Source organism: Arvicola amphibius, chromosome 1 (genome assembly GCF_903992535.2).
Source record: "Arvicola amphibius chromosome 1, mArvAmp1.2, whole genome shotgun sequence".
NCBI classification, from domain to species: Eukaryota; Metazoa; Chordata; class Mammalia; order Rodentia; family Cricetidae; genus Arvicola; species Arvicola amphibius.
In genome coordinates, this window is record NC_052047.1 from 11,542,845 (window position 1) to 11,568,652 (window position 25,808).

At 43.6% G+C, this 25,808-nt stretch overlaps 1 protein-coding gene across 1 annotated transcript in view; it reads right to left on the bottom strand.

Annotated features, from left to right (window-relative positions):
* Positions 1-25,808, bottom strand: part of Fras1 (Fraser extracellular matrix complex subunit 1) — a 403,170-nt gene that overhangs the window by 195,048 nt on the left and 182,314 nt on the right. The window contains exons 10-15 of the mRNA XM_038339383.1: positions 23,505-23,594; positions 20,957-20,992; positions 19,449-19,596; positions 17,950-18,093; positions 16,584-16,718; positions 2,137-2,280 (exon numbers count right to left, since the gene is read on the bottom strand). Coding sequence (XP_038195311.1) covers positions 2,137-2,280; positions 16,584-16,718; positions 17,950-18,093; positions 19,449-19,596; positions 20,957-20,992; positions 23,505-23,594 — 697 coding nt within the window. The remainder of the gene's footprint in view (positions 1-2,136; positions 2,281-16,583; positions 16,719-17,949; positions 18,094-19,448; positions 19,597-20,956; positions 20,993-23,504; positions 23,595-25,808) is intronic.

Sequence of the window (25,808 nt, forward strand, 5' to 3'; positions counted from 1 at the left end):
CCTATCTTCAATATCACTAATCTGAAATGGAACTTGTACAGGGAAGAGAGAGGGCCCTGGCAGCTGTTTGCTTAAGGCTTTGGGGGGGTCCCCAGCTCTCCTAGAGGGCAAGCTTCCATCTGGTGGTACTCTATGTGAGGGCAGAGAGAGAGGCCAGGCTGCCACTGGCCTCAGCATGTTAATCTTTCTGTCATTATCACTTTCCTGTTCAGTTAAGCCCAGTGCATTCTCTAATGGTGGACAGATGTCAAATTCATGCAAACTCTAAGGCCTAAAGGCATTTACACTTTAAGTCCCCAGGGAGGGCACTTATCGCCACTGACAGAGGAGCAGAGCCAATGTTCTGCTACGGAGACTAGATGGTGTCTTCTGCTGGTAGCATGCGTGTAAAAGGAGGAGAGGGTACAAGCCTGGGAGATGAAGAATGGGCATTAGCTTTGGCTCCGGAGTTCAGTGTAGGAAGCCTGTGTTCCTTGTAGACTGGAAGGGTTAAAATCAGAGGCCAGTGTGGTTAATGCTACACAAGGACTGACCTTCAGGATTGCTGCAATTTCAAAAGATAGCCTGATCTACAGAATGGGTTACATGTCAGCCACTGACATTTCGAGATTCTGTCTTTAAAAACCCAAAGTTAAGTTAAATGAAAACAAACCAACCAAAAAACCTTCTGAGCACTTGGGGGAAAGCAATACTACATCTGCATGAAGTCTGAATTTTGAAGAATGTCTGAAGGCTTCTAGGCACAAAGATAGACCATGGCTGGTGTCAGCCCAACAATCAGTCATTTCTGCCCACACCACATGCTTTGCAGTAGGTGATGCTAATGGCACTGAACTTGGGGACCTTGAGTAAGGAAAGCTGCAGGTTACATTTTCACAGCAGCATTAGAGCCTTGACGTTTATGTCAACTGACTTTAGGAATGGTCCTATTTTCCAAAGCAACCTGAAAAGCTACACTCGACTCTCATTCTGGTCCCTTTTAGCTATGAGACCCAAGGTATGTTTATTTCTTACTCTCTTTTCTTCTTCATCAGAACCGTGAGGATGCTGGTCTTTATCTAGTGAAGTCACTGGTGCAATAAAACATTGAGCCCTGATGGCAATTATTCTGTCTTCCTAGCTGGGTGTGACTCAGTGCCTGTTATTATAAATTACCATTAACTCTGGTATGAAAAGACACAAATCTACTGTCTTACAGTATAAGAGGTTAGAAGTTCTAAAAATCAAGGTGCTCCCAACTGCACTTCTTAGAACCCCAGAGAATACACTCCCTTGACTTTTCCTATATCCGGCATGCTCGTGGTAGGAGATCCTTCCTTCTCCCTTCTATCAATCACCCCAATCTCTGCATTCATCTTCACGTCTTTTCCAACTCTGGCCTGCTACCTCATTATCACATAGATAGACCTGATGCTCCAGGACATTGTCCCCATCTCTAGATGCTTCTCTTACTCATCCCTGCAAAGGTCGAGTTACTCACTCTGCAATGAGCTCACAGGTTCTTAGCCTTTAACCATGACAACTTTGGGGTCGTTATTCTGTCTACCGTGGGAGTTAGATTTATCCCCATTTTACAAGTAGGAAACTGGCAGGCTGATGGGGTGAGTTGTGCCTGAATCTGTGTTTCTGCTGCACTTCCATAGCTCTTGGTGGCTGGTCTCCATGCCTGGCACACAAGGGATGTACTGGGCTGGCTACCATCACATGACTGGGAAGAATACTATACGGCGATCCATCAACTTTAAGTCAGTGATCCCAAAACAAAGGTGGGTCTGCCCATGCTGGCATGGGTCTCTGCTTCACTTGTACTAGGGAAGAGGCCTGGTATGAATCATGTTTGAGATTTAGGGAAATGTCCCAATGGTGACGCCATTCCTCTCTCCACATAGTTGTGAGTCTTAAGCAGGTTCCCTGGGGCAGGATAGAATGAAAACCTCAAGTCTAAGAAGTCATCAGAGTAGTTAAAGGAGGTCCCACTTGTTAAAAAAAATACAAATGACAAGGGAAAGTGAATGTCAGCAGACATGCACATACTCGTTGTGCAAAAGATGCATTCATTATCAATGATATGATTTGAGTACAAGGGACGTTGAAAATCAAGGAGCTGCTGCTTTGGCATCCCCGCCTGGCACTTACCTAGACAGGTCCCCTGCTTGTGGTAGAAGCCGTCCCCACAGGTGCTCTCACAGCTGCCCTCTCTCAGCACGTGCAGTGGGTCTCTGCAGGCCACACAGTGCTTCTCCGTGGGACCCCAGCAAGCTGCACAGGACTTGTGACAGACTGCAGACAAGCACCAAAGTCAGTGACCAACCTGTCACAGAAGAGACTATCCACTTTTGCATTCCAAGGTTTAGAATTTACAGAAAGATATAGGTTGGCCCCCCCTGTTTCCTGAAATGCTACACAGAAATGACCCCGAGATAAATCTGCACCATGCCCCCTCCAGAGGGGGGGGAGAGGGAGGGGGGGGGGGGGAAAAAAGAGAGAGAGAGAAAGAGAGAGAGAGGGGGGGAGGGAGGGAGGGAGGGAGAGAGAGGAAGAGAGAGAGAGAGGGAGAGAGAGGAAAGAGAGAGAGGGAGAGAGAGGGAAGAGAGAGAACGAGAGAGGAAAGAGAAAGAGAACACAAGACTATCTCTGAGGGTCAGAAGCACAGCTGCAGTAAGTTATGGCTAAGGGATCTGGAACAAGAAATTGATGGCTTTAGAGGAATGGGAGTTGCAGGAAGGAATCCTGATTTTCTGGACAAAGACGGGCTGTCTAATGAAATGCCATGGCCTTCATCCCCTTGTCTTGCCACGCATAACCACACTACAGAGTGCACAGGCACAGGAATTCCCGCCCACCTCTGCCAGCTTCTTAAGGACGAGCTAAGGAGGAATGTCATTGGCCAGTGGACCATGCAGAGACCTAGTACTATCTGATCGCTCTCCTTCTTGTCCTCCTTCCTTCTCCCCAACACTCCTCCGTCTTCCCTCCCATGTCTAGTCTCTTCTTCCCACAACACTTCTCCACACATGTATCCCCAGGACTCCCAAGGCCTTCACTCTTCTCCTTCTTTCTGGGTCTAAGTGCAGGCCATTCCTAGACTAAAGCTGTCCTCTTAATATTTCATTTTTCTTTCTCTTCCAGCATTTGCTGGTTTATAATTATTTGTGCCTCTCCTTTACGTTAGCACTTCTGCAAAGACAGGCTTACAATTAACAATGGAATGTCCTGCCATTGGCTAGTTGCCTGTTTTGAGAACCCTGCTGTAATTTGGTTAACACATCTTAATTTTAAAGCATTTCCTTCACAACGGAGAACAATCTATCTTCCAGAGGCATTGATTCTGATCAACCAAATTGGCGGAGAAAATGAATGCATTTGCTGCCTACAAGTGATTGGGTAATCATACCTTAGCAATTTAATTAAGTATTTGTTTGGGAGCAGAAGAAAAGACACCTACATTGCAAACTTCAGAATCCAATCCCCCTCTCTCAGTTCTAAATTGCACAACAAAGTCTTAATTTCAGACAATTTTTCTCTCTGGTGGATTTAAAGATAATTACGAATTGTGTTAACTGCCAGGAAGACTGCAAGTAACAGTGTGGGGGTGGTGGGACCAACTTCAGTGGAGCTGAAGGAGGAGTATCTAGCTATGGGGAGCATCAGAGAACAGCCCAAGCCACATCTTTTGGAGGTGGAGATTGAGTGACGGCCCTTGTGTTTGGCGCTGCTGGGCCTCTATAGAGCACAGTAGTACAACTCTCGGCCTTGGACATCATTGGACAGCATGGGAGTTTTATCCTAATTGTATCATGAGGTCACGAAAGGGATTGTGCAAACGTGATGCAAGATCTTATTTAAAGTTTCGAACCTCTTATGGTTGCCATGGAGAAAATGGGTGAGGTCATACAGGTAAGCGAGGTGACCACTATGGAGTGTACTCACGGTCCAGGTGAACAATTACAGAGGCTTAGGCTGGTGACACAGGAAGGAGAGATGAGCCAAGTCTTTGCTGTTATTATTCAGTCCGTCTTGACCGTGTAAGCTTCATAAAGGCAGAGCCCATTCTGTATTGACTGTGTCTGAGCACACTGTTGGTGTCTCACAGTGAGTGAGTGCATTTATACTTAACTCTCTTGTTTATATTTTATAAAGGTCACTCAGGAATTCTCAGCATACTTACAGTGAGACTCTTGACACTATATCATAATATCATTAATGTGTGCTAAATGAACATACATAGATTTTGATTCATTATAGGACAGTCATGTCATTGGCCACCTTCTGCATAGAACCAGCCACCCTCAGGGTGCCAACCTTAAGGGTATAAAATTTATTTTTAAAATGCTAAAACCCAGATGTGTTTTTGATGATAAATACACTGATATCTACTACCAAATTCAATAGTGGTCACTGCTCGTTCCTCCAGCAGCAGTTCCGGTGCAAGCACAACTCCAGAGGAGGCTCTATTTCAGGACAGGCTGCCCTGAGCTGTCAACTTCAGATGACACATACCTGCTGGGCTTTACATCTGATGTCTAATTTCCATCACAGAGCATGCGTGCCTGCCACCTATCTCTTCTTGCACTTAGTTTACAAGTGGCTCCTGCTCCACTGGGAGTCTTAGGGAAAGTAAAGGGTCACTCACTCACTGACTTTTCAGCATCGTGTTGCTTGGTGACACACCCCACATCATCGAGGGTTTGCGCTGTATGTTGTGAATATCGCGGTAATAGGTATTTGAAATGAGAACGAGGCAAAGCCACCTTCTCATCTCCCTCTCAGTACATCATTTATTTGGGAAGAGTCCTGACTTTTCTGAGGCATAGCTAGGCATGCGTTGACTCATCAAACAATTCATTTCAAAAATGAAAAGAAGGGATTGTCTTTCCTTTGCCAGCTTTATACTGAAACCCTACTCGGAGAATAAAAAACAACAAACCAACAAACCCTACATTTGTGCTTTTGATAATATAGAAGTAGAAGATTTTAGAAAACTTAAAAAACCTATGCTTCTTAAAGAATAAAATGCAACCCTGTCTCGAAAAAAAAAAGTATAAAATGTAGTACTCCTTCAGAGTTAGAGTCCTTCCTGCAGGCAATTGCTTTCTAGAAAGCCTTTGCTGAGTGTAGGCAGGGGGTCTGGTGCTCAAAAACTCCAGCTTGGGAATCAGTTGTCCCAGCAGGGAGGAGAAGCAGCCTTGTCTGGGCTTTCCACCCCCTCTGCAGGCCGGAATACCAGTTTGGGGAATCATCACTAGGGAAACCAGGTTCCAATTCCAGGCTTCCATAATACTCTGACAACCACACAGCATCAGAAGCAGCCTCAGCCACAGCAGGAGCGCCAAGCACCAACGAAGCTCTTCTGTACTGTCTTTCATCCATTTTAGGACAAGGCTACCTTTTGCTCCATCTCACGAAGACTGGGAAGTACTTGTCAAGGATTATTGTCAGGAGCTAGTGTGTGTGTGTGTGTGTGTGTGTGTGTGTGTGTGTGTGTGTGCGCGCGCGCGCATCCCTGTATGTACTCACGGAGACCAGAGGAGGACATTGCGTACCCTGTTCTATTACTATACCTTATCAGTTTAATACTGGGTCTCTCACTGAACTTGGAGCTAGGTTAATGGCCAGGAAGTCCCAGCAATCCTCCCGTTTTCTCAACAGCTCTGGAGTTCTATGCCTATGCAGAGCCATGCCTGGCTTTGTACATGGATGCTAGGAACTTAAACTCCAATCCTCGTGTTTGTGTAATGAGCAATCCTCACCCACTAAGCCAACCCCCCAACACACACCTCAGTGATTACACATAAACAAGATGCCCTCTTTCCACTAACTTTCCTTCTATTTCTTCTTTTGAGACATATCTCTAGCTCAGAGTGGACGTGAGCAGCCTATGCAGCTGAGGATGACCTTGAGCGTCTGATTCTCGATTCTGTCTCCCAAGTTCTTGGCCTACAGATGCCAAGCACTACCACAATTCATTTATATGGGACTAGAGATCCTCAGGGCATCATTCATGCTGAGAAAGCACGTTATCAGCTGAGCTACATCCCAGCCCGTCTGAGGCTCTTACTGGATGAAAATATGTTTCTACTTTAAAGTCAAGTTCATGGTTCCTTGGTTTTCTATCCCATATGATGAGAATAATGTTTGTTGTGCCAAATTCTCAGAGACACAATGAGACAAGTTCAGAGAAGCAAACTACTGAATGTGATCCCACGAGTGGCTGCAGGGAGACTTGGAAGATTGTGTCTCCCCTCTTGCCAAAGGCAAAGCAATTTTCAAGGGAGAAAATTAAAGTGCACCAAAGACGGGGAAGACTCCTAGAAAGGTAGACTCAGCTTGAAGGGAGGAGAGAAACGGAGCCTTGAGGTGAATGTCAGTGGCTGTACAATGGGGATCTACCCCTTCCCAGACACTTCATGCTCCACACTTTCCTGCACCAAGCAACGAAAGCTCTTTAGGAAGCCACTAGCAATAGTATGGCGATGCTCAGGCATCCAGAAGGTCCTTACCACTCACTACCACCCTTCCGTCCACAGTCCCAGAAGAGTCCAACCTCATTGCCTAGAAGCTCAACATCACACAGGCTTTAAAGGGACATCTGAGAAGTCATCATATCTGACCCTTCAACTCCAGTGTTACGTTCCTTAGCAGGCTAGGCTTCTGCCTGCTTCCCTTTGCCAACCAAGGACTTCAAACCCCCAAATGAAAATGTCTGATCTCCAGGGATTTTGAAAATGCACAAGTATATGATATGGTTCATAAAAAAATGATGACATACTCTATAACCTCACAAATAACCAAACAATCCAAAGATATGCAAACCAAACAGATAAGCCATAACTAGGCAGGATGGATTGGACTTACACATAGCAACACATATGTGTCTTAGACATGTTGCTTACTGTCTAAGGGGAGGAAGGAAGAATCCACCCGGAAAATTTCTGAACCATGCTATGTAAAAAAACAATCAAACATACATATTCCAAAACATGCAACAAACTATATTACAGTAGTTGCACTGGGGCTGCGGAAATGGCTCAGTCAGTGAAGTTCGTGCCTTGCCATCATGAGGCTCTGAGCTTGATCCCCAGAACAGATGTCAAAAATGGCAGACCTGGTGGGTGTACTTGTAATCCCCGAGCTGGAGGCAAAGACACAGGATCCCAAAGCCTCTGGCCAGACAGTCTAACCAATTTGATGAGCTCCAGGTCAATGAGAGACCTGTCTCTAAGGACATGGACAGTGTTCCTGAGAATAAAAACCAAGGTTGTCTATTGGTCTCCACATGCATGTTTACACAAATGCACATACAACTGAACACACATGAACATGCATGTAAACACAGAGAAAAAAATATCATAAAGTGCAACACCAAAGGGGACAGACGGGGTGATAGACAGAATGAGAACGAAAGAAGAAAAAAGTCTGACAGAGGCCAGTGGTAGAGATGAGCCGTAAAATGCAAGCCTGACTCACTCAGCCTGTTTCGGTTCTCGTGATCCAGAAATAAGTCAAAACAAAAACCCAACAGGGATCTATTTTGCATGAGTCACACTGGGGTGCTCCATGTGAACAAAGGCACGGCAAGGAGGCACACCCATGCATTTCTGCAAGAGTGAACACTAACACCGCCTTCTACAGGTCATGTCAATGTGCATCCAAAGCTTAACCATGCACACACACACACATCCAAGCCCAGCGATGGGCTGTTTATGAATGTGATTAATGACTCACAACGATTTCTACTGAAGATGTTTAGATCATTGTTTTTTATGATAATGGCTAATGAAGAACAAATATCAAACAGCAGAAGGTTGGCTCAATGAATGACTGCATAGTTAGAGAAAGAAAATCATACAATAGCTTTAAAACCACGAGTTGCAGGAGATAAGAAACAACATGGGGAAAAGAGGCAAGGCGGCGGCATGTATCGAGTGATTTTAGTTTGGAAAAAAGGAGTGTGTGCATGCGTCCTCACATACACACATATATGAATTCATAAATTAGGAAGGCAGACATCAAAATACTAACAGAAGTGACCTGAGGGAGTCTGAGCTAGGGACTTTTGTTGACTTTTTATTTTACCTTACATTTTATTGCCTTTATCAAATTATTTCTGTGAAATAAACATGGAGTTATTGGTACTTAAGGGAAAAAAATTACTAAAGGAGACAGGCTATAATCTGCTTCCCTCAGGCACATAATAGGTAAATAGCTAGCTAATCTTTTAACCATGCTCGGAATACAGCTGAAAGATTTACTGGTGTTGGGTAACAGTGTCTCTGTAGACAAAGTGTGGACCCAAGAAAGGATTTCCCCATGGATAGAGGCTTCGAGAGGTATACATGAAAAAAGATTTTTACACGAGGCTGGCTTTGCATTGGTTCATAGATCAGAAAGTAAGAACAGATGTCTGGCTGCCCATGGACATGCTATAACTAGTACTAGCAGTAATAATAGGAGCTGGGGAGAGCACATGCTGCAGTGTGCCTGTGGAAGTCAGGGAACAGCTCTGTGTAGGGTGTGTGAGTTCCAGGGGTAGATCTCAGACCATCAGGCTGCGTGACATTCACATTCACTGACTAAACCATTGTACCAGTCTGCCCTGGGAACGTTCTGTCTCCAGCCCCTATGGCCCCAACTTCAACACAAGTTGCTGGCAAACACAGTGACCACTAGGCCCAGTTCCTCAGCTATATAGACCTCTGCTGAGCATCCATTTCAGTCCCTGGTCCCTAGCTCCATCCTCAGTATGCATCCACCGAGATCAGGGGTAACCCTGATTCTAGACCTCTGCTGAGCATCCTTTCCAACCTGCCCCCTAGCTCCTGTTCGTGGCACACCTACTGAGTTTCTTCAGCACTGCCTATTTTTTTTTACAGACATAGAAAGCCAAAGGAGGGACCACAGAGCCAAGCCAAGCCTTCGACTGGGCATGTTTTCAGATTTCCTGGGGTATCAGTACAGATGCTCAGGACTCAGAAGGGAGCTAATGTGAGGTCTGTGGACAACAGGAAAGGCAGAGCAGGGATGGTGTCAGAGGGGAAAGTGTGAAAGAGAAAGAGTGGATGCTATACAGTCAAGCTAAAACAACAGAATGACAAGAACTGGGCAGGAAGCCAGCAGTTGTCACTAGTTTGTAACCTGTCACTGAAATATTTGGGGGTTCATATGTGTAAGAAAGAATGTGATCTGTCTGCAAGACAGACTCTCTCATCTGTAATGGGCTTCCTCCGGTCTGTGAAATATTTGTTTACTCAGTGTCACCTAAGAAGTGCAGAGAGAAGCCACATAGTCTCTGGCTACAGAAGTGTTCCCAGGCAAAGTATCACCACTAGGTCTCTTCCCCATCACCAAATACCTTCTCCATCACCAGATACCTTACCCAGCAACACCAGGTACCTTCTCCATCAACACCAGTTACCTTCCCCATCACAAGGTATCTTCTCTATTACTAGGTACTTTCCCCATCACCGAGTACCTTCTCTATCACCAGGTCCCTTCCCCATTACAAGATACCTTCTCTATCACCAGGTCCCTTCCCCATTACAAGATACCTTCTCCATCATCACCAGGTACTATTTCCATCAACAGGTACCTTCTCCATTATCACCAGGTACCTTCTCCAACACCAAGTACCTTCTCCGTCATCACCAGGTACCTTCTCCATCATCAGGTACCTTCTCCATCATCAGGTACCTTCTCCATCATCAGGTACCTTCTCCATCATCAGGTACCTTCCCCTTCTTGTGCTTCTCCTATACAAGCATGCATGCCCAAAGAAAAGGGGGCCTGGAAAGTCACTGTTGTCTGCTGCCCTTCACCTAATTTACTCAAGAAATGCACATTCTACAAAGGCCATGCTGTTGGCCTCCCCTCCCTTTGATGAGTCTTAAGACACTCTCTGCACTCTACCCATTATCCCGAGACAGTAAGCACCCTGCTACCTTAGAGGCAAGAAACATAAAAAGAAAGAGGGAAGGGAAAAACAGAGACTGTAATTTTCCCGAGGCTACACCTAGCCAAGAACTGCTGACATGGAGTTAATGTCAGGAGCTCAAAGGAAAGCAGGTCACCTGCAGGCCACTGTCGAGGCATGCCTGAACATTCCTGTGCTTCCCCATGCAATGGCACATCACATTTTTCTCCCATCAAAAAGTATCCCAGAATTTTTTGCATGTATAATATACTATAAGAAATTCATAAAGATGAGATGTAAACCTACTTCAGTAACATGTTTTGAAAACTGGCCTCAAGACACTGATGGACATACATTCACATAAGTATAAAGACAAGATCCAAAGGGACCTATTTATCTGCTTTGGGGACTGTCTCTCTCATTGAGAAGAAACGTCCCTAACTGCAGGAAAGTTGTCTGTCCAGTTCACTGTTCCTGTGGTATCTAGTAAGAAGCCAGATACACAAAAGAGGCTAGACAGGCATTTGCTGTATCAGCGGAAGGGAGGGCCAGGAATAGCACTTGAAGGGAAATTCCCCTTTCAGAGACAGCAGCTATATAAGTGATAACAACCACCAAAGGAAAACAAAGGGAAGGGCAATGCAGAGGATTCACAACGCTGAACAAAATGAGTGGAGATAGCATGGCAGGACCGCTGGCCTCCAGACTCACCACGTGTCTGAGTGGCAGAACTGGCATGGGCACTCTGCTTCCGGGACATATTACATGAGCTGTGGGGGACAGGAGCCTGAAGGTGGCTACCCTAGTCAGAAGCTGCTGAGGAGGGTGCCTGTCTTGTTGAGAGTTCATACCCTCCTTGTGGAGAAGTCCACTTGGGACACCATGAGACTACCATTAGTCACAGGCACAAGCATAGGCCATGACCCATTAAGTCCTTATCACAGCGAACCATGCTCCAAGGAATCAGCTCCACTCCCCCAATGCCAATGACGAGGTGTGCTAACCAACCACACCCTCTGGCAAGTAACAAATTTTAGAAGTTCCTCTGCTCAAACCCTATTTTTAAAATCTTAGCCAGGCCAACCTTTTATTATATATGTAAAATTTGAAGTTCCTCATCATAAATGTTTCCTCTAAAGATACGCTAATTTTGACTGAAATCCAAGTAATTCCAACATCTCATCATTTAGTCCAAACACTTCAAGCAAATGAGAAGAGAATTTTAACTTGGGACACATGAAATGTGATCTCTGCATTTTATTTACTCATCTATCAGATATGAGTGTATTTTATTTTTAACCAGACGTTAATGTCAAAATCAGCTTGTTTCTTCATGCAAGCCATTTGGTGTTCTTCTCCCCAGGTTGAAAAATAAAAGAGTGACTTCAATCATGCCTGTAGCTGCCTTTTATCATGCACAATGCTCCGTGCCAGGCAGGATAGAGTGATGCTTTTCAAAATTCTCTTCTGTTCCTCCTCATAATTGTGTGAAGTCCATAATACTATTCTCATTACAGAGTTGAGGAGAGCGAGCCTCTGAGAGGTTAAATGACTTGCCCACAGCCATATAGCGGGATGTGGTAAATGGAGGTTAAAATAATCTCCTCACTTACAATCCTATAAAATGGCCGGTTGTTTGATTCCTCGGGTTTCTGTGCATAAGAACGTTCAAATAAAATGCACTTTGCAGAATTTGCTGTTTCAGTTCTGATTGTTGTTATTTTGGTTTTGGCTATCTCTATAGGTAACAACTAGTCCACCTTGATTACCAGCTCACTATAGACAATGACTGGGTTATTTACCTCATAGTCTAGGAATCTAGAGCGGGGGTTCAAATAGAATGACTAGAAAGATAACAGACAGGGGAGAAAGCCAGTAAGAAGCAGACTTGCAAAACACCCAGCTCCATTTTCTAACTAAGTCACATGAACTTGGTCTTTTAATATTAACAAGGATGGGACAAACATCTCTGTCTCCATGGTACCCATCGTCTGTTGAAGCATGGGGCTCAGACACATGCACACAACAGAGCCAAAACGAAAGCCCATGTCTTTGGCTCCAGACCTGAAGTTTATACAGTGTCCTGCACTCCTTGCAACTCTAGACCTGCAAAGCAAAGGTAGCCTTGCCCCGTGACATCAACCTCAGACCTTCCCCAAGCAAATAAGAGAAACACTGACACATACATCTTAAAAAATGGGCAAAATCCTACTCATCCCTTCTCAAAGGCTCACATGTTTGAACCTAATCACAAGTAGTGACGGTGGTCCTCTCAATGAGAATGGACCCACAGGATAATGCTTCAATACTTGGTCCTCAGCTGGTGAAACTGTTGGGAAGGACTAGGAGAAGTGGCCTTAGAGGAGGTGTGTCAATAAGGGCTGGCTTTGCGGTTTCCAAAGCCATTCCCAGTGTTCTTTCTCTGGTTCTGCTTGTGGATGGAGATGTAAGCTCTCAGCTACCGCTCCAGGCACCTGCAACCATGCCTCCGCTCCAGCACTAGGAACTCAAGCCCGCTGAAACCATGAGTCCAGTGAAACAGTTTATGAATGGCCATAGTCACAGTGTTTTGTCAGAGCCGTAGAAAAGTTACTGAAACAGAGACATTAGCCTCTTCACCTTTATTTCTTAGGGCATTTTTAGCTTCTTTTTATTATTTTTTGTGTGGATCCTTCAGAGGTCTCACCAAGATAAAACAAAGGTGACTAAGCAGAGGGGTAGGAAAAGCAAGGAGGAGTTTTCTCAGGCCCTGGGGAGTTCAGCTTGGATCCAGACCTAGAGGGGCAAGGCATTCAGTGGAGGGAAAGCATCCACACATGGAGGAGGCTTGACACCTGGCTGCAAGTGACTGACAGATAGACTTTTGATCCCCGAAGAAATGGGTCAGAACAGGAAAAGTAGCAAAAATCCAGTCCTGAGACCTGAGGTATATGGAACCAATATGGGTGGGATGAAGTGAGCAAGAGGCCGTGTTGAAGCAGATCTCGCTGGTGGCGAAGGATGCATAAAGGTTAACATAGAAACCTAAGTGATCTTACTAAACGCAAGGATTGGCACTGACAGGGTGATTCCTCCACGGTCCTATCTGGTGGATAAAGAGACAAGCCACACACCACTGGTTTTCAGTTTTTTAGTTCACTATACAAGCTGGGCAGTGCGGAGCCTTGGTATAGCATGTCAGTGTCAACCCTCAAACTGCAAACCTGAAGAACACAAGGAAATGAAATGGAGACTTCACATGCTGTCATCCATAATTATAGCATTATTTAGCATAATCAAATCTGAAATGTAACAATTCTGATATATGTTCACACGTTTAAAAGGCACAGTGTATATGGCTTCATATCTCCAACCTCCCGAGGAAGGAAAAGTGATATTAAAAAAAAAGAGGAAAAGCCCTGTGGAAGAGATTCTCTGGCAGGACTCAGGGTCTTTCTTTGCTGTTTTATTTACCTGCTCATGGTCTCGTTTTTTGAAGAGCCATGTTTACTTGCTACTTGGCTTTGTCCCACATTTTTTACTCTGCCCATATCTAACATAGCGAGCATGAATATTAATCAGGAGATTTCTGTTAATTAGTTTCCTTGGCGGAATGCTCACTTTCTCTTGGTTTTGATGGGTCAATAAAGTGGAGAATTATCCCAGTCATAGCATAAATGACTCTGCCAAAAGAAATCAATTCAGGAAACCCTGCTGCTGTAAAATGGCAGGCATCTTTTTGAAAAGTTTAGCACATATTGGAAGAACCTGATCTGGCTGACAGACTTCCAAGGTCAATGGTGAAAAGTCAACACAAATGGCACAAACATAAGTATTTCAGGAGAGAGAGAGAGAGAGAGAGAGAGAGAGAGAGAGAGAGAGAGAGAGAGAGAGAGAGAGAGACGGGGCTTTTACATAGTCTCAATACCAAGACAGTAATGGCAACTGGTGACAAATCTTGCTTTAGCTTCTAAGATCACACCCTCCTCTTCTTCCTTTCCTCTTGCTCTGCCTTTTTTCTCCTTCTTATTTTATGCATAAAAATGCAACCAGCCTGAACTAAAGCAAATTGGTTTAATTCCCTGGAGGGAGCACGAACAAATTTTCCCAGCAACTTTCTACCACAGGCGTTTGCACGAGGATTTGTGGACGGAATGTGAAGCAGGCAGTTATGTAAACCAGTAATCAAATGAAACATTACCTACTTCAAAATGCCCTAACCCAGTATGAGTACCACCAATTAAAACAGTGAGCACGACGGGGGAAATGACCAAAGAGAAGAAGGGAAAAATATGTAAGTGGTGTGTGTGTTTGTTTGTATGTATGTGAATGTTTATTTGCATGTATGCATGTGTGAATGAGTGTGTGTCTGTGTATGTTTGCATGTATGTTCATGTAAATGAGTGTGTGTCTGTCTGTATGTGTGTGTGTATGAATCAGTGTGTGCATAAGTGTGCGTGTGTGTGTGCGCGCGCGTTTGTGTGTGTGTGTGTGTGTGTGTGTGTGTGTGTGTGTGTGTGTGTGTTAGGAGGTGAGGTAGGACCTTAACTTTCTTCTAGTGGACATGTGTCATAGACATGCTAGCAGGAGGTCTCTTTGATGTTAACAAGAGAAAGAAAGGGAATCTATTCAATAATTTCATCTAATTGAAATTTCAGCTGTTTCCCTAAATTGCAGTCATTAAATACTTGTAAGGCTGTTTTCACTGCCCACTTTGAGCCTGTTCTAAGACATCAGGTAAAACAAAACATGATGAGATGCAAACACAAGAGGCCTTGATTTTTGGTTTCTGCTTGGTTTTGTTTCCCTATCTTTTATGGCTAAGACATTTATGAAAACACTGGTCCTTCAAGAACTGTCCATTTCAAGAACATTTTATTTAACACTTGCTCAACAAATGTGGTAGCCCTTCAGGCTGAAGAAACAGAGGTGGAGAAGGCATGCAACTTGGACCACAAAAAGAGCCCCTAGACCAGACTGAAGCTACCCTGCACTCCATATTCCATGTGATTGGTTGGTTACTGAACGGGCCTTGGGCTCTCATATCACACCATGGGTACAGATAGTTCTAGCCTTTCATTTGAATCATTTCCTCAGTTCCATGGATTTGGACTCTTTCCACAGCTTGAGACAGAGGGAGCCAGCAGCCACTTCCACATAGTACCTACACAAGGCATGGGAGCTACTTCATCCCACGTAACTGATGAATGACATGTATTTATTCTTCTTAACACTTCTCCATGCTAACCAAGGGCATGGAGACCAGATGGAAGATTCCAGCTGTGTCACAGAATGGCCTATCTTCCAATATTCATCACATATTCACCTCTTCTCCCTGGAGCTGCAGAGGGCAGCAACCACAGTCTCCTTTTTCCACCCCACCTTTCATATTAACCTGATACCACACACCTAGCTTTGGGGTCAAAGTACATAGACCTATTTCCTTCCAAAGATGATCTCCATTCTCTGATCTCTGCATTTCTTTCTCAACTACCCTCTTCTCCCACTTCTGCAATTAAAAGAGTTTTAGAAACAAGTGTAGTGGTACATACTTATATTCTTAGCACTCAGGAGGCTGAGGCAGGCAGACTGAAATTACAGGGCTAGCTGGGGCTAAACAGTGAGATCTTGTCTCAAAAATAAATGATTAAACAACCCAAAATTAACATGAAAAATTTGGCACATTTTAACTTACATTTATGATTCCAAACATTATTCAAAAATTGGTTAAGCATAAATAAATCAAATTATAGTGTGACTACTCTTCCCTCTGGATGAGATTCCAGTATTAAGTATTTGAACTGTATCTTAAAGATATCAGCTGCACACAGAAGAGGGTGAGCAAACAATGGCCCCACTTGAAACAGCCTGCTCGACTACTATCCTAGTCCCACAAAACCTAGAAATCCACAGAGCCAGCAACAATACATTCACGTGCTTCCAGCTAATTAAAAGATCCTCCCCTTGGCACCAGCTCTTAAAGTTTACTACACGGACAAGACTCCATAAAGAAACAAACCCGCACCATATGAACGCCTGGGGAATGTCCTGGTCAGATTCTGTCACATGTCACAAGTTAGTTGAGGTAGAATTACCCTCTATATGATGTGAATATGTTTTATTACCATTGGTTAATAAAGAAGTTGCTTTGGCCTATGGCAGGGCAGAATATAGCAAGGCTAGAGTCATTTAGGAAAAGGGCGCCTCTGTTGAAAAAAAAACTATCCCTGCAAGATTGGTCAATGAGCAAGCCTCTGGCTGTATTATTTAGATTAATGATTGATGTAGGAAGGCCCAGGCCACTGTCGTTGGTGCCTTCTCTGTCCTGGGTTGGATAAGAAAGCAGGCTGAGCAAACTATCAAGAGCAAGCTAGTAAGCATCACGCCTCCATGGCTTTGGCTTCATTCACTTCCTGTCTCCAGGTTCCTTCCTTGGATTCCTGTCATAAAGGACTGTAAGTACAAAGTGTAAGGTGAGGTGAACACTCCTCTCCCACAAGTTGCTTTTGGTCGTGATATTTTATTACAGCAACAGAAAATCCTAATTAAGGCAGGGGACAAACCCTAACTGAACCAAAGCACACCTCCTATTCGAGTAACTTGATCACAGCTGCTGTCAGCCTCCAGTTTATGACAGGCTGGGGCTGTGGCAGCTGTCTGTAGCACACCCACCTAGAGCCCAGCCAGTGTTTACCTGCACAGGAGTGGCGGTCTTGGTAGAAGCCGTCCCCACAGGTAGACACACACTGTCCCTGCTTCATCAGCAGAGGAGGCAGGCAAGATGAACACTCCAGTCCACTGGTGCACGCGGAGCACTGGGGCTGGCAGGCTTCCCCCAGACAAGGTGGAGAAGAAAAAGCAAGACCTGAGGTTAGCTGGAATGCACCACTTCCAGACTGACTCTCACAGACCCCAATCCTGAAGCTCTGGGTCATAAACAATTCTTTAGACTAAATAGCTCATGCCAGGCACTTTGCAATGGTTTTGTAGATATGGACGCTTTAATCTGCACAACACCACTACGAAGTAGGCATGATTAATCCCAATTTTACATACGAGAGACCAGCGCCAGAGATTAAATAGCCTGCCCAAAGCCACCAGATACTGGCATTTGAAACCAGGCAGTCTGGCTCAAAAGCCTTGGTCCTTTCTACTTCTCTAATAGTCCTTAATACCTTTATTATCCAACTTGTTTTCTAAGGATGTCCCTAAACACCCTTCAAAAAGAATGAAGACTATAAATCAAGAAAGAAAAAGAAAATAATTAAAATAATAGTGATGAAAATAGCTAGTCCTTAATAAGAATCATCTGTCTCCTAGGGACTCTACAACACACTTAACAATGTTCACTCGCTTAATCCTCGTCACTACCTTCTGAGGGAACCAGGAAATTAACTATTCACAGCCAGGGCATAGACCAGTAAATGGGTTTCTAACTTTACAAATCAGAGGTAAAGGTGACAATAGGCTCTGACCTCAACCAAGCCGAGCTTTCCTAGGTAAGATGTCTCAGATGCACAGAAATTCTGTAGGGCAGCTGAACTCATTCTGAATCCTCTGATAATTTCTAAAGATAAGCTCCATTAGTAGTTATCTGTGTGACATGGAAGTTATCTGTGTGACATGGAACAAGACAACAAATTCTGTCTGGCCCACTGGATCCTGGAGGGTAGAATTGGCAACTTCTAGTAAATGACCTTGAAGATCAACATCAGTTCGAAAATTTCCACTTTGGATTAACTGAGCATTTTAGTAAACGACAGCAAGCATCTGGATGTTACTATCTTTTAAGTCTTCCAAATAAAAATAATCAGTGTGACCATTAGCAGTCATCTGGTACCCATATCCCCCACCTTCCATGAAATATTGAAGCATCTATAAAATGTCACAAGAAAGAAATCTGAAGGTAATGAGGCCAAGGCACCGATAAGTTGTAACTTTCAGATGGCTATTTACCTGCGTTGTGGTCCCTTCTGTAACAATACTGTGGCTCAGCTGCAGAATGAACCCCACTGACAATCTCTATAACCCTATATAACCCTACCTCTGGGTTGCCATACCTAAACAGACACCGCCTGCTTGATAAAAGCCCAGCCCACAGCTGTGCACACAACGCCCGTTCTGCAGCAGCTTTGTGGGATCCTGGCAGAGGTCACAGTGGTCTGGAGAGTGAGAGCAGGTCAAGCAGTCCGAGTGGCAATGAACTAAAACCAAGAACAATGAAGAGAATTCAGTTAAAAAAAAAAAAAAGACCACAGTCTCTTGAAAAGCCCACAGGATGCCAACATTATATGGAATATGAAGGACAGAGAACAATAGACCCTAGGTGCAAAATGATCCCACAGAGCAACAACACACATTGACGCGAGATTCCATGACCTACGCTGTCTGAAACACCAATCTTCTAGAATCTCCAATCAACTGTGTTGAAGGAACGGGCTCCTTCACGTTCTGCTGCTGCACCGACTCTAGAGAATAACAGAACTGCCTCCTAGTTATGGGACTCGGTCACCATAGCATCAAAGGGGCTCTTTTGAATCCTGGAGACTTCAGACATATAGTCCGTAAGTCCTAAAAATAGTGCATAGCAAACATTGCCAGTTTTCTTCTTTTTCTTCAAAATCTTGAATCTCGTTCACACTTGTCGGGAGTGGCATCCATCTCAGGGGAAATGGTCATCACAGGGCTGTTTGGGGGGTTTTAAAGTTTTCAAGACCCTGATTTCTGTGAGTGTTATCATACATGGCATGCTAAATATTTGGTTTGCAAAGCCCAGAGAGCCACTTTGGCAAAGGCACCATAATTAAATATGAAGTTCCGCTCCTTTCCCCTGGATACAGTCTCCAGTGAAACTCTGATTAGCCAAAACAAGGTGCTGGTGTGAGCAGACGCCAGCGTGGGAACCTGTAGCTCACAGACGGAAACAATTAATTAGGAAATACAAATGGGCAGAAAGCCACTCGTCTCTGAGAAGGGGCTGTGCAAGGGGAAACTCAGTGCTGAGCTGGGGCCTTTGCAGCGCCTGCCAGCGACGACTAACCGGAACTAATTCAACCCCAGGTGACTTAACAACACAACTGCAAGACATGTAGATAAAATTTTCTTTTGGAAGAAATTAATGAGTCTTGAAACTTTAAAACCTCAGTTGAGAACTGAAAAAAGAGCCATCTGTTTCACAGTTACCTTAAAAAATAAATAAGAAAGAAAACATCTGACAAATTTTGTAGAACTATTCTTATCTTTTCAGCAGCAGAGGGCAGATAGGCCTGGACTAGTATAAAAGTTTTTTTTTAAGATAAAGAAGGCATCTTTAATAATTAAAAAACAAACAGACTAAAACATTGGGAGAAACAATGACTTGCCCAAAGTTATATGGTTCCAGCCAGATGAATTCTGTAAAGATTAATAATAACAATAATTTGTCCAAAAAATTAAGAAAACAACAAACTCCCAAACTTGAGCAACTAAAAAGAAATGGGAAGAAAACCAAGAATATATCTGAATTTTCTTGACAGGAAAAAAAATCACCTCAGCGGGAATAAATGGGACATGTACCTACCAGGTGTGCAGTCCGGGCAGCACCGTCCCTTCACCACCAGGGCTAGGGTGGCCACTGGACATGGTGGGCAGGATGGCTCATAGCACGTGACCTGAGCCTGCTGGCATTCACAGACCTTGCAAGGGCCTTCTTCCCACTTCTCCCCGTCCTGTGGGGGACAGTGGAGATAGTGACAGGGTGCAGAGATTCAAAATAGAAACTCCTGAGGCAGAACAACAAGCTTCCACAGGGGCCAGTAGAGGCACGCCATCAGCACCTGCCCTCCCAACCATGCCATCAGACAAAAAGACATTTAACGAACACAATGCTTCTCCTTCATTTTTAATTGGTTTCTTTTAATGTGCGCATCAATGGGAAGATTTTAAGCACACTCGGGAGATAAACTGTGAGGTACCTTTGGGCAAGCATAATAGGTAAGAAGAATTTAAGATGTGTTTTTCAACACATTTCAGCCCCAAAGCCTAAACAAAACCCACCAGGGGGCATTACCGTTGCCTGATGTACCTAGTGGTTAGTGGCTCCATTAAACACAATCTCACTTGGTTCAAACCCTGCATTTCCTTATGGTTACTACAGTCAGAATAACAAGAAAGTCATTGTATTCTCAAAATTAAAGCTTCTTCACGTCCATTTTTTGTGGGTTACAGATGAGCCAGGAGATCACTCTACTTAAAATATCCCTTCTGGCCAAGCAAATTATGGTGATATGCATGAATAGTCTGACAGAGGATCTATTCTGAGGCTAGGAGTGATTTCCTTGACAATCCACTGACCCTGGAAATTGGAATGAGACCACGGCCCCTTCACAGGCTGCCCTGCATTGATCAGAGAGGAAAGATGAGAAAATAGGAGAGTAGATTGTAAAATAAAAGTCTTGATAAAATGTTTGCTGAGCTAACTAAGCTATCGCTAGTCATGAACTTGACGGTATTTATCAAAGCGAATGGAAAAACATCAGACAACTGAAGCGCACAGTCATGAGAAGGAAGCGGTCATATTCGGCTTGGGTTCATAGACGCTTATCTGCTAACGCTGAAGATGAGAAGCTTGCTGGCAGCAATAAACATGCACTTTGCCTTTAAGAGAAGACACACAGCACTGAGTAGCTAACAAACTAAAGAAGGAAAGCCCAGCTGCTTGGGGAATGACCCTTCACCATCTCAAGAAGCTCTTCTTTCAAGATGGCACCATTCACAGAGTTCCCTCAGAGAACAATCTGTCTAGTCTAGGCTGGAGAAAATCACCAGAAGAAGGGAAAGGATGTGTGTAGGTGCCCGTGGTTAGTGAAATGTAATTATCAATTATAGACAAATAAGCAAAAGAAACGAGCCAAACTTAGTGTATAGAATTCTCGGGTTTTGTTAACACCGTTAGTTTCCAACCATAGTATCAGCAAACATAGCTATGGAAAATGCTAAGACACCAAGTCCCCCATGGTAAATTCATATAAGTCATTACTTAAAACAATTCTGTAAGGATTTGTGCACGAATTAAAAATCCATACTTACTGGAATATGCTTAACTTCACTTGCATTTGAAGACATCTAGAAAGAAAGAGAAATGTATTTAGGATCCCATTAGAAACATCATTAGGACAATTTTTCCATTAGCAGCTATCCATTGCCACCAAGCAGCATGCAACTTTATTCACTTTGTATGAATAGAAATAAAATCTGTCTACCTAGAAAGCTTGGAAAACATCCCAACTGGGGTGAGGACAGTAGGCTGGCATATTGGCTGTTCTTATTCATGCTTTGTACATGAGCACACGGGTTCAATGCCCCTCTGCATACAGGGATATGAGGTGAAGAACTCTAAACTTGTAAGTGGAACACTTGGAATTTTTATGGTACCGGGACTACTATGGAGATTCATTTTTTATTTCTAACACTTAGTTTTCTTTAATTCCATTCGGTTTAAATTATTTCCAAAAATGAGGTGGATGGACTGATATTATGAAAAAAAAAACACAAATTCAACATTTATAGAGAAGCATTAAGTTCCTAAATTCTTAGAATAATAAGGATGAATAAATATCCCCATGAGACAAGGTGATAACAACATTCTAAAATTATCAATGTTTTCAACTGAAGAGAAGCAGCCGGCTGCTCTCAGTGCTTTGCACCTATCGTCTGAATAGGCCAGGAGGGGAGTGTCATTTTTATCCTCACTATATAAGGAGGGTAAGGATTCTGCTGAGGATCACAGTGTGTGGCATAGGAGGCATCTGAACTTACAGCCTGCCTTGCTGACCTTACACTGTTACCTCTGAGACTATACAGAAGCATTGGCACATTGACGGATGCAACCGAGAGCTGTCAGTTTACAAGCCAAGCAATGACTGCCAAGTCTTTCCAACCTATTCTGATTGGCCAGTGAGAGCACTGTGTTGATGATCGATGGATATAAGTTTAAAAACACAACAAATCTGTCAAAATCCCAAAAGCCATAAGAAAAATATGAGCCTGAAAACCAGGGCAGGGCTGGAGAGACGACTCAGATGGTAAAGTGTTTCCCACATAAGCATGAGGCCTTGAGTTTGAACCCCAGCACCCACGTGAAGAAGCTGGGTGGATCACATGCTTGCAGAGACAAGCAGATCCCTGAAGCTCATTGGCCAGCCGGCCTACCCTATTTGGTGAATTCCATATGGTGAGAAACCCAAGGTGTGTGTCATCTGAGGAATGCCACCCGAGACTGACTTCTGGTTCCACATGCCTGTGCACGCATGTGTGAATGTAAGGCAAATTGAAAAGGATCAAGGCAATCTCTTTCCTTGCCAAGAAATGAATCTTTAGCAAGTGGAGTTTCACCCCACATCCAATCCATCAAAATCCTGCCACGTCTTTTATTTTTATGTACACTTGGGGAGTGTTGGTGTGTGTGTGTGTGTGTGTGTGTGTGTGTGTGTGTGTGTGTGGTGTATATACAACACAGTGCTTATGTGCAGGTCTCTGGACAACTTTGGGTGTCAGTCCCGGAACTTAACTCGGGTTGTCAGGCTTACACACCAAACCCGTTTACCCACCGAACCACCTTGCTTTCACCAAATGCTGCCATTTCTATCTGCAAAGTGAATTTAGGGACTGGCCATTATTTAGTACATCCTTAAACCAAGCCACTGGCAACCTTCACGGAGAGCAGTTGTTCTCAACTTTCCTAACGCTGTGACCCTTAAACGCAGTTCCTCATGTTGTCCTGACCCCAATCACAAATTATTTTGTTGCTAATTCATAACTGTAATTTTGCAAGTGTATCATTTCACTGTTATGAATCATAATGTAACTACCGGATATCCAGGATTTCTGATCATGACCCACAGGTTGAGAACTGCTGATCTGGACAATTAAAAACATCTTCCAACACTGGCAGTCTGATCCTTTCGAAGTTAGATCATGACTGCAGGGCTCCAAGCTCTCAGGAACCTCCCAGCTGTCTTGAAGTACAGAACCTTCTAGACTCCTACTAGCCCTCATCTCCTAGCTCCTCTCCCATCCCCTTTCTTCCAGCCTTAACCAGTCCTGCAATCTCCTAACATGCCAAACAGGCACCTGCCTCCATGCCTTTGCATTTGTGGTCTCTCCTGCTGGTCTGTCCCCAGATAGCCACGTGACTCTTTCTCGCACCTCCACCCCACCCTGATTAGATTTCTCGGCACAAAAGACTTCCCCACTCATCTTAAGGAGAAGAAACGATCCTTCACCACAGCTCAGTAACTGAAGTGCTCAACAGAACCCTGCCTCTGTGTGTGTGTGTGTGTATGTGTATGTGTCTGTCTGTATGTCTATTTTCTTACACTACAAAGTACCTTCCACCATGAGAAAAGACACCATCCGCTGCTCTCAGTCCTCCTATCCCCAATGCCTAGCACATTCTTTGCATGTATATATATATATATATGTATATATATATATATATATATATATATATATATATATATAGTTTGCTGAACAAAAGAATAGATCTAAAAAAACTGGGAGGTAATAAAGATCTCCTTATTAAGTTAATTTTGATCTATTAATTTTAATAGTCTTTTGTTATTAACCCGATACTCACAATTTCTGCCTTCTGTTCATAAACACAATAACCCTTCCTTGAAATGCATTCTGGGCAGCACTTTCCCTCTATGTGAACTAATTCTTCACCCTGTAGGAATAAGAGTTGCAGCGGTACACATCAAATTAACATCTCTAGGTAGCAGGGCTAAATTGAGAAGCAGCTGGGTTCCTGACTGGAATGAGAAGCTCCACGTACTCCCGGCTTCAGCCCACTGCTTACTTGGGTGTGCCCCCCACCACAACCCCATCACCTCCCACACCCTACGCCCACCCCAGTTAGCTTCCTCTGGGACAGCTCCTCGCATCCCGTCGCACTCTCCAAGGGCTTGTTCTCCCTCGTTCTGATGATATGGGCGTGTGCCCTGTTCTCCCGTGCCATAATTACTGACCTACCCGTGACCAGCAGCTCACATGCGTAACAAGAGCGGTCAAGGCAACGTCATAGCACAGCAAAGATGAGTGGCAGAAGGAGCCAGCTAGCTCCCATCTATACAGTGTGAACTCCCAACCTTAGTGTCAACAGCAGCATGCAAATCAAGCCGGTATTTGAATACCAAATCAGATGGGTCCTTTTATGCACAGATGCAGGCTCAGGCATAAATTAAGTAGCAGAAGAGGAAGTTTTATTCATCATTCTGAAATTCTTAGTGTTAGCCCACTTACAGCTAATTTTCTTTTTAATTATAGGAGGAGAAAGGGAAATGCCACATTCCGAAGATGGATGTTTGCTTACAGGATCTTCCCACTTTAATAATTTCAACTTATTTTTATTACCAAATAATAAATGCTTGATGCTTAAAAAAAATCGAAATGATTCTCAATTCTGTAGATTAGAAAGTTTAAATTGCACTGCAACCCCACGTTCCAGGGAATAGGCTACAAAATCACAAATTTCATTTGAAATTTTGTCTATGTAAACAATAACACCTAACACTGGCAGGCTGGAGTGTTTGTCAAAGCAGTGTCTACTTTCTAAAGACTCATTTAGTTTCTATTGAATGATACTGTTTCTTTAAATATTTAATATTCAGCTTGGGGGCTCTATATTATATTTAAAAGTATAGAAACCATATTAAATAGAAACAGCCCTGTAAAACTAAATACTCATATTAAACAAGGGTGGTTTATGTTTAAAAGGCTCTACTAAAGAAAAATACAATGTAAAAGCATTAGTTGTCCTTGGATTGCAGCATTAAGATTTTTAGGCTCTCTTCCTTTTTAATGAAGGTAAACATAAATTTCTAAAACAAACACAAAATTGTAAGAATGGTTGTAACATTTTACAATTCCTAGAAGTTATTGGAAAAAGAGGGGAGCTGTATGGATCGCTGTCCATTAAACTTCACACTAGTCAGAGGCCAACAGAGCAGCCGGTGCCATAGGGATCGGGCGTATTTACATATAAATTGTTTTCCAGAAACACAAACAATCAGCTGCAGTGATGGCATCTCGGAGAATCAGATTGAAATTTACTTTCAAAGCATATAAGAGGGTTTATATGCGTGTAATCTAAGTTGCTTAAAACAATATTTTGAAGCAAGACAGAGTGTGTACTTGTATTAAAAAGAAAAGGCCTGGCAGAGCTTGGGAGCTCCCACATCCCATATCGAGGAGGCAGCCTTTCTGAGCCTTTGCACAGGACAGTAAATACCAAAAAGTCCTGCTCCTGGGGAACAAGGATTCAGTTTGGGTGACGTAGGTGGGTCTAAACAGATTTACTATTTATAGAAGCCCGGCTGTCCCCAAACACTTCAGCTTACTGCTGTGAGGAACCCGCCAACTAGCATTTGACTTCTGCTTTGAACAGAACTGAATTGTGAAACAAACTCATTCACTTCATTTTTAAGTGGGCTCTCAATATCAAATCTGTTAGACCTCCTCCACTGGCTATCTATGCCCAATGAAAGGACGACCCTGGAAGTCAATCTAACGCCCATCAGACCAGGATGGCCTCCAATGGGAGGGAAGGAAAGGCCCCCCAGTAATGCACACCTTCCCTCTTCAGTGGGTTGTGTTACAAGCCCGTTCCTCCCCATACAGCACCTTTCACCTGTATACCATAGGTCCTTTTAAGAAGAAAGAAATAATGTGATATCTTCATCTGAATTTATGTTCAAAGACACTATAATATCTGGAAATACGAAATCAATCATACCGTGTTAGTCTACCGCTGATCAATTTACGTTTCAGTGTCTAGGGACTTTATTGAATAACATCAGAGACAAAGAACATGCCATTTCCTCCTTTTTAAACAAAGAAACACTGCACGTTGATTTCAAGGCGACTCAGAGCATTGCTGCTA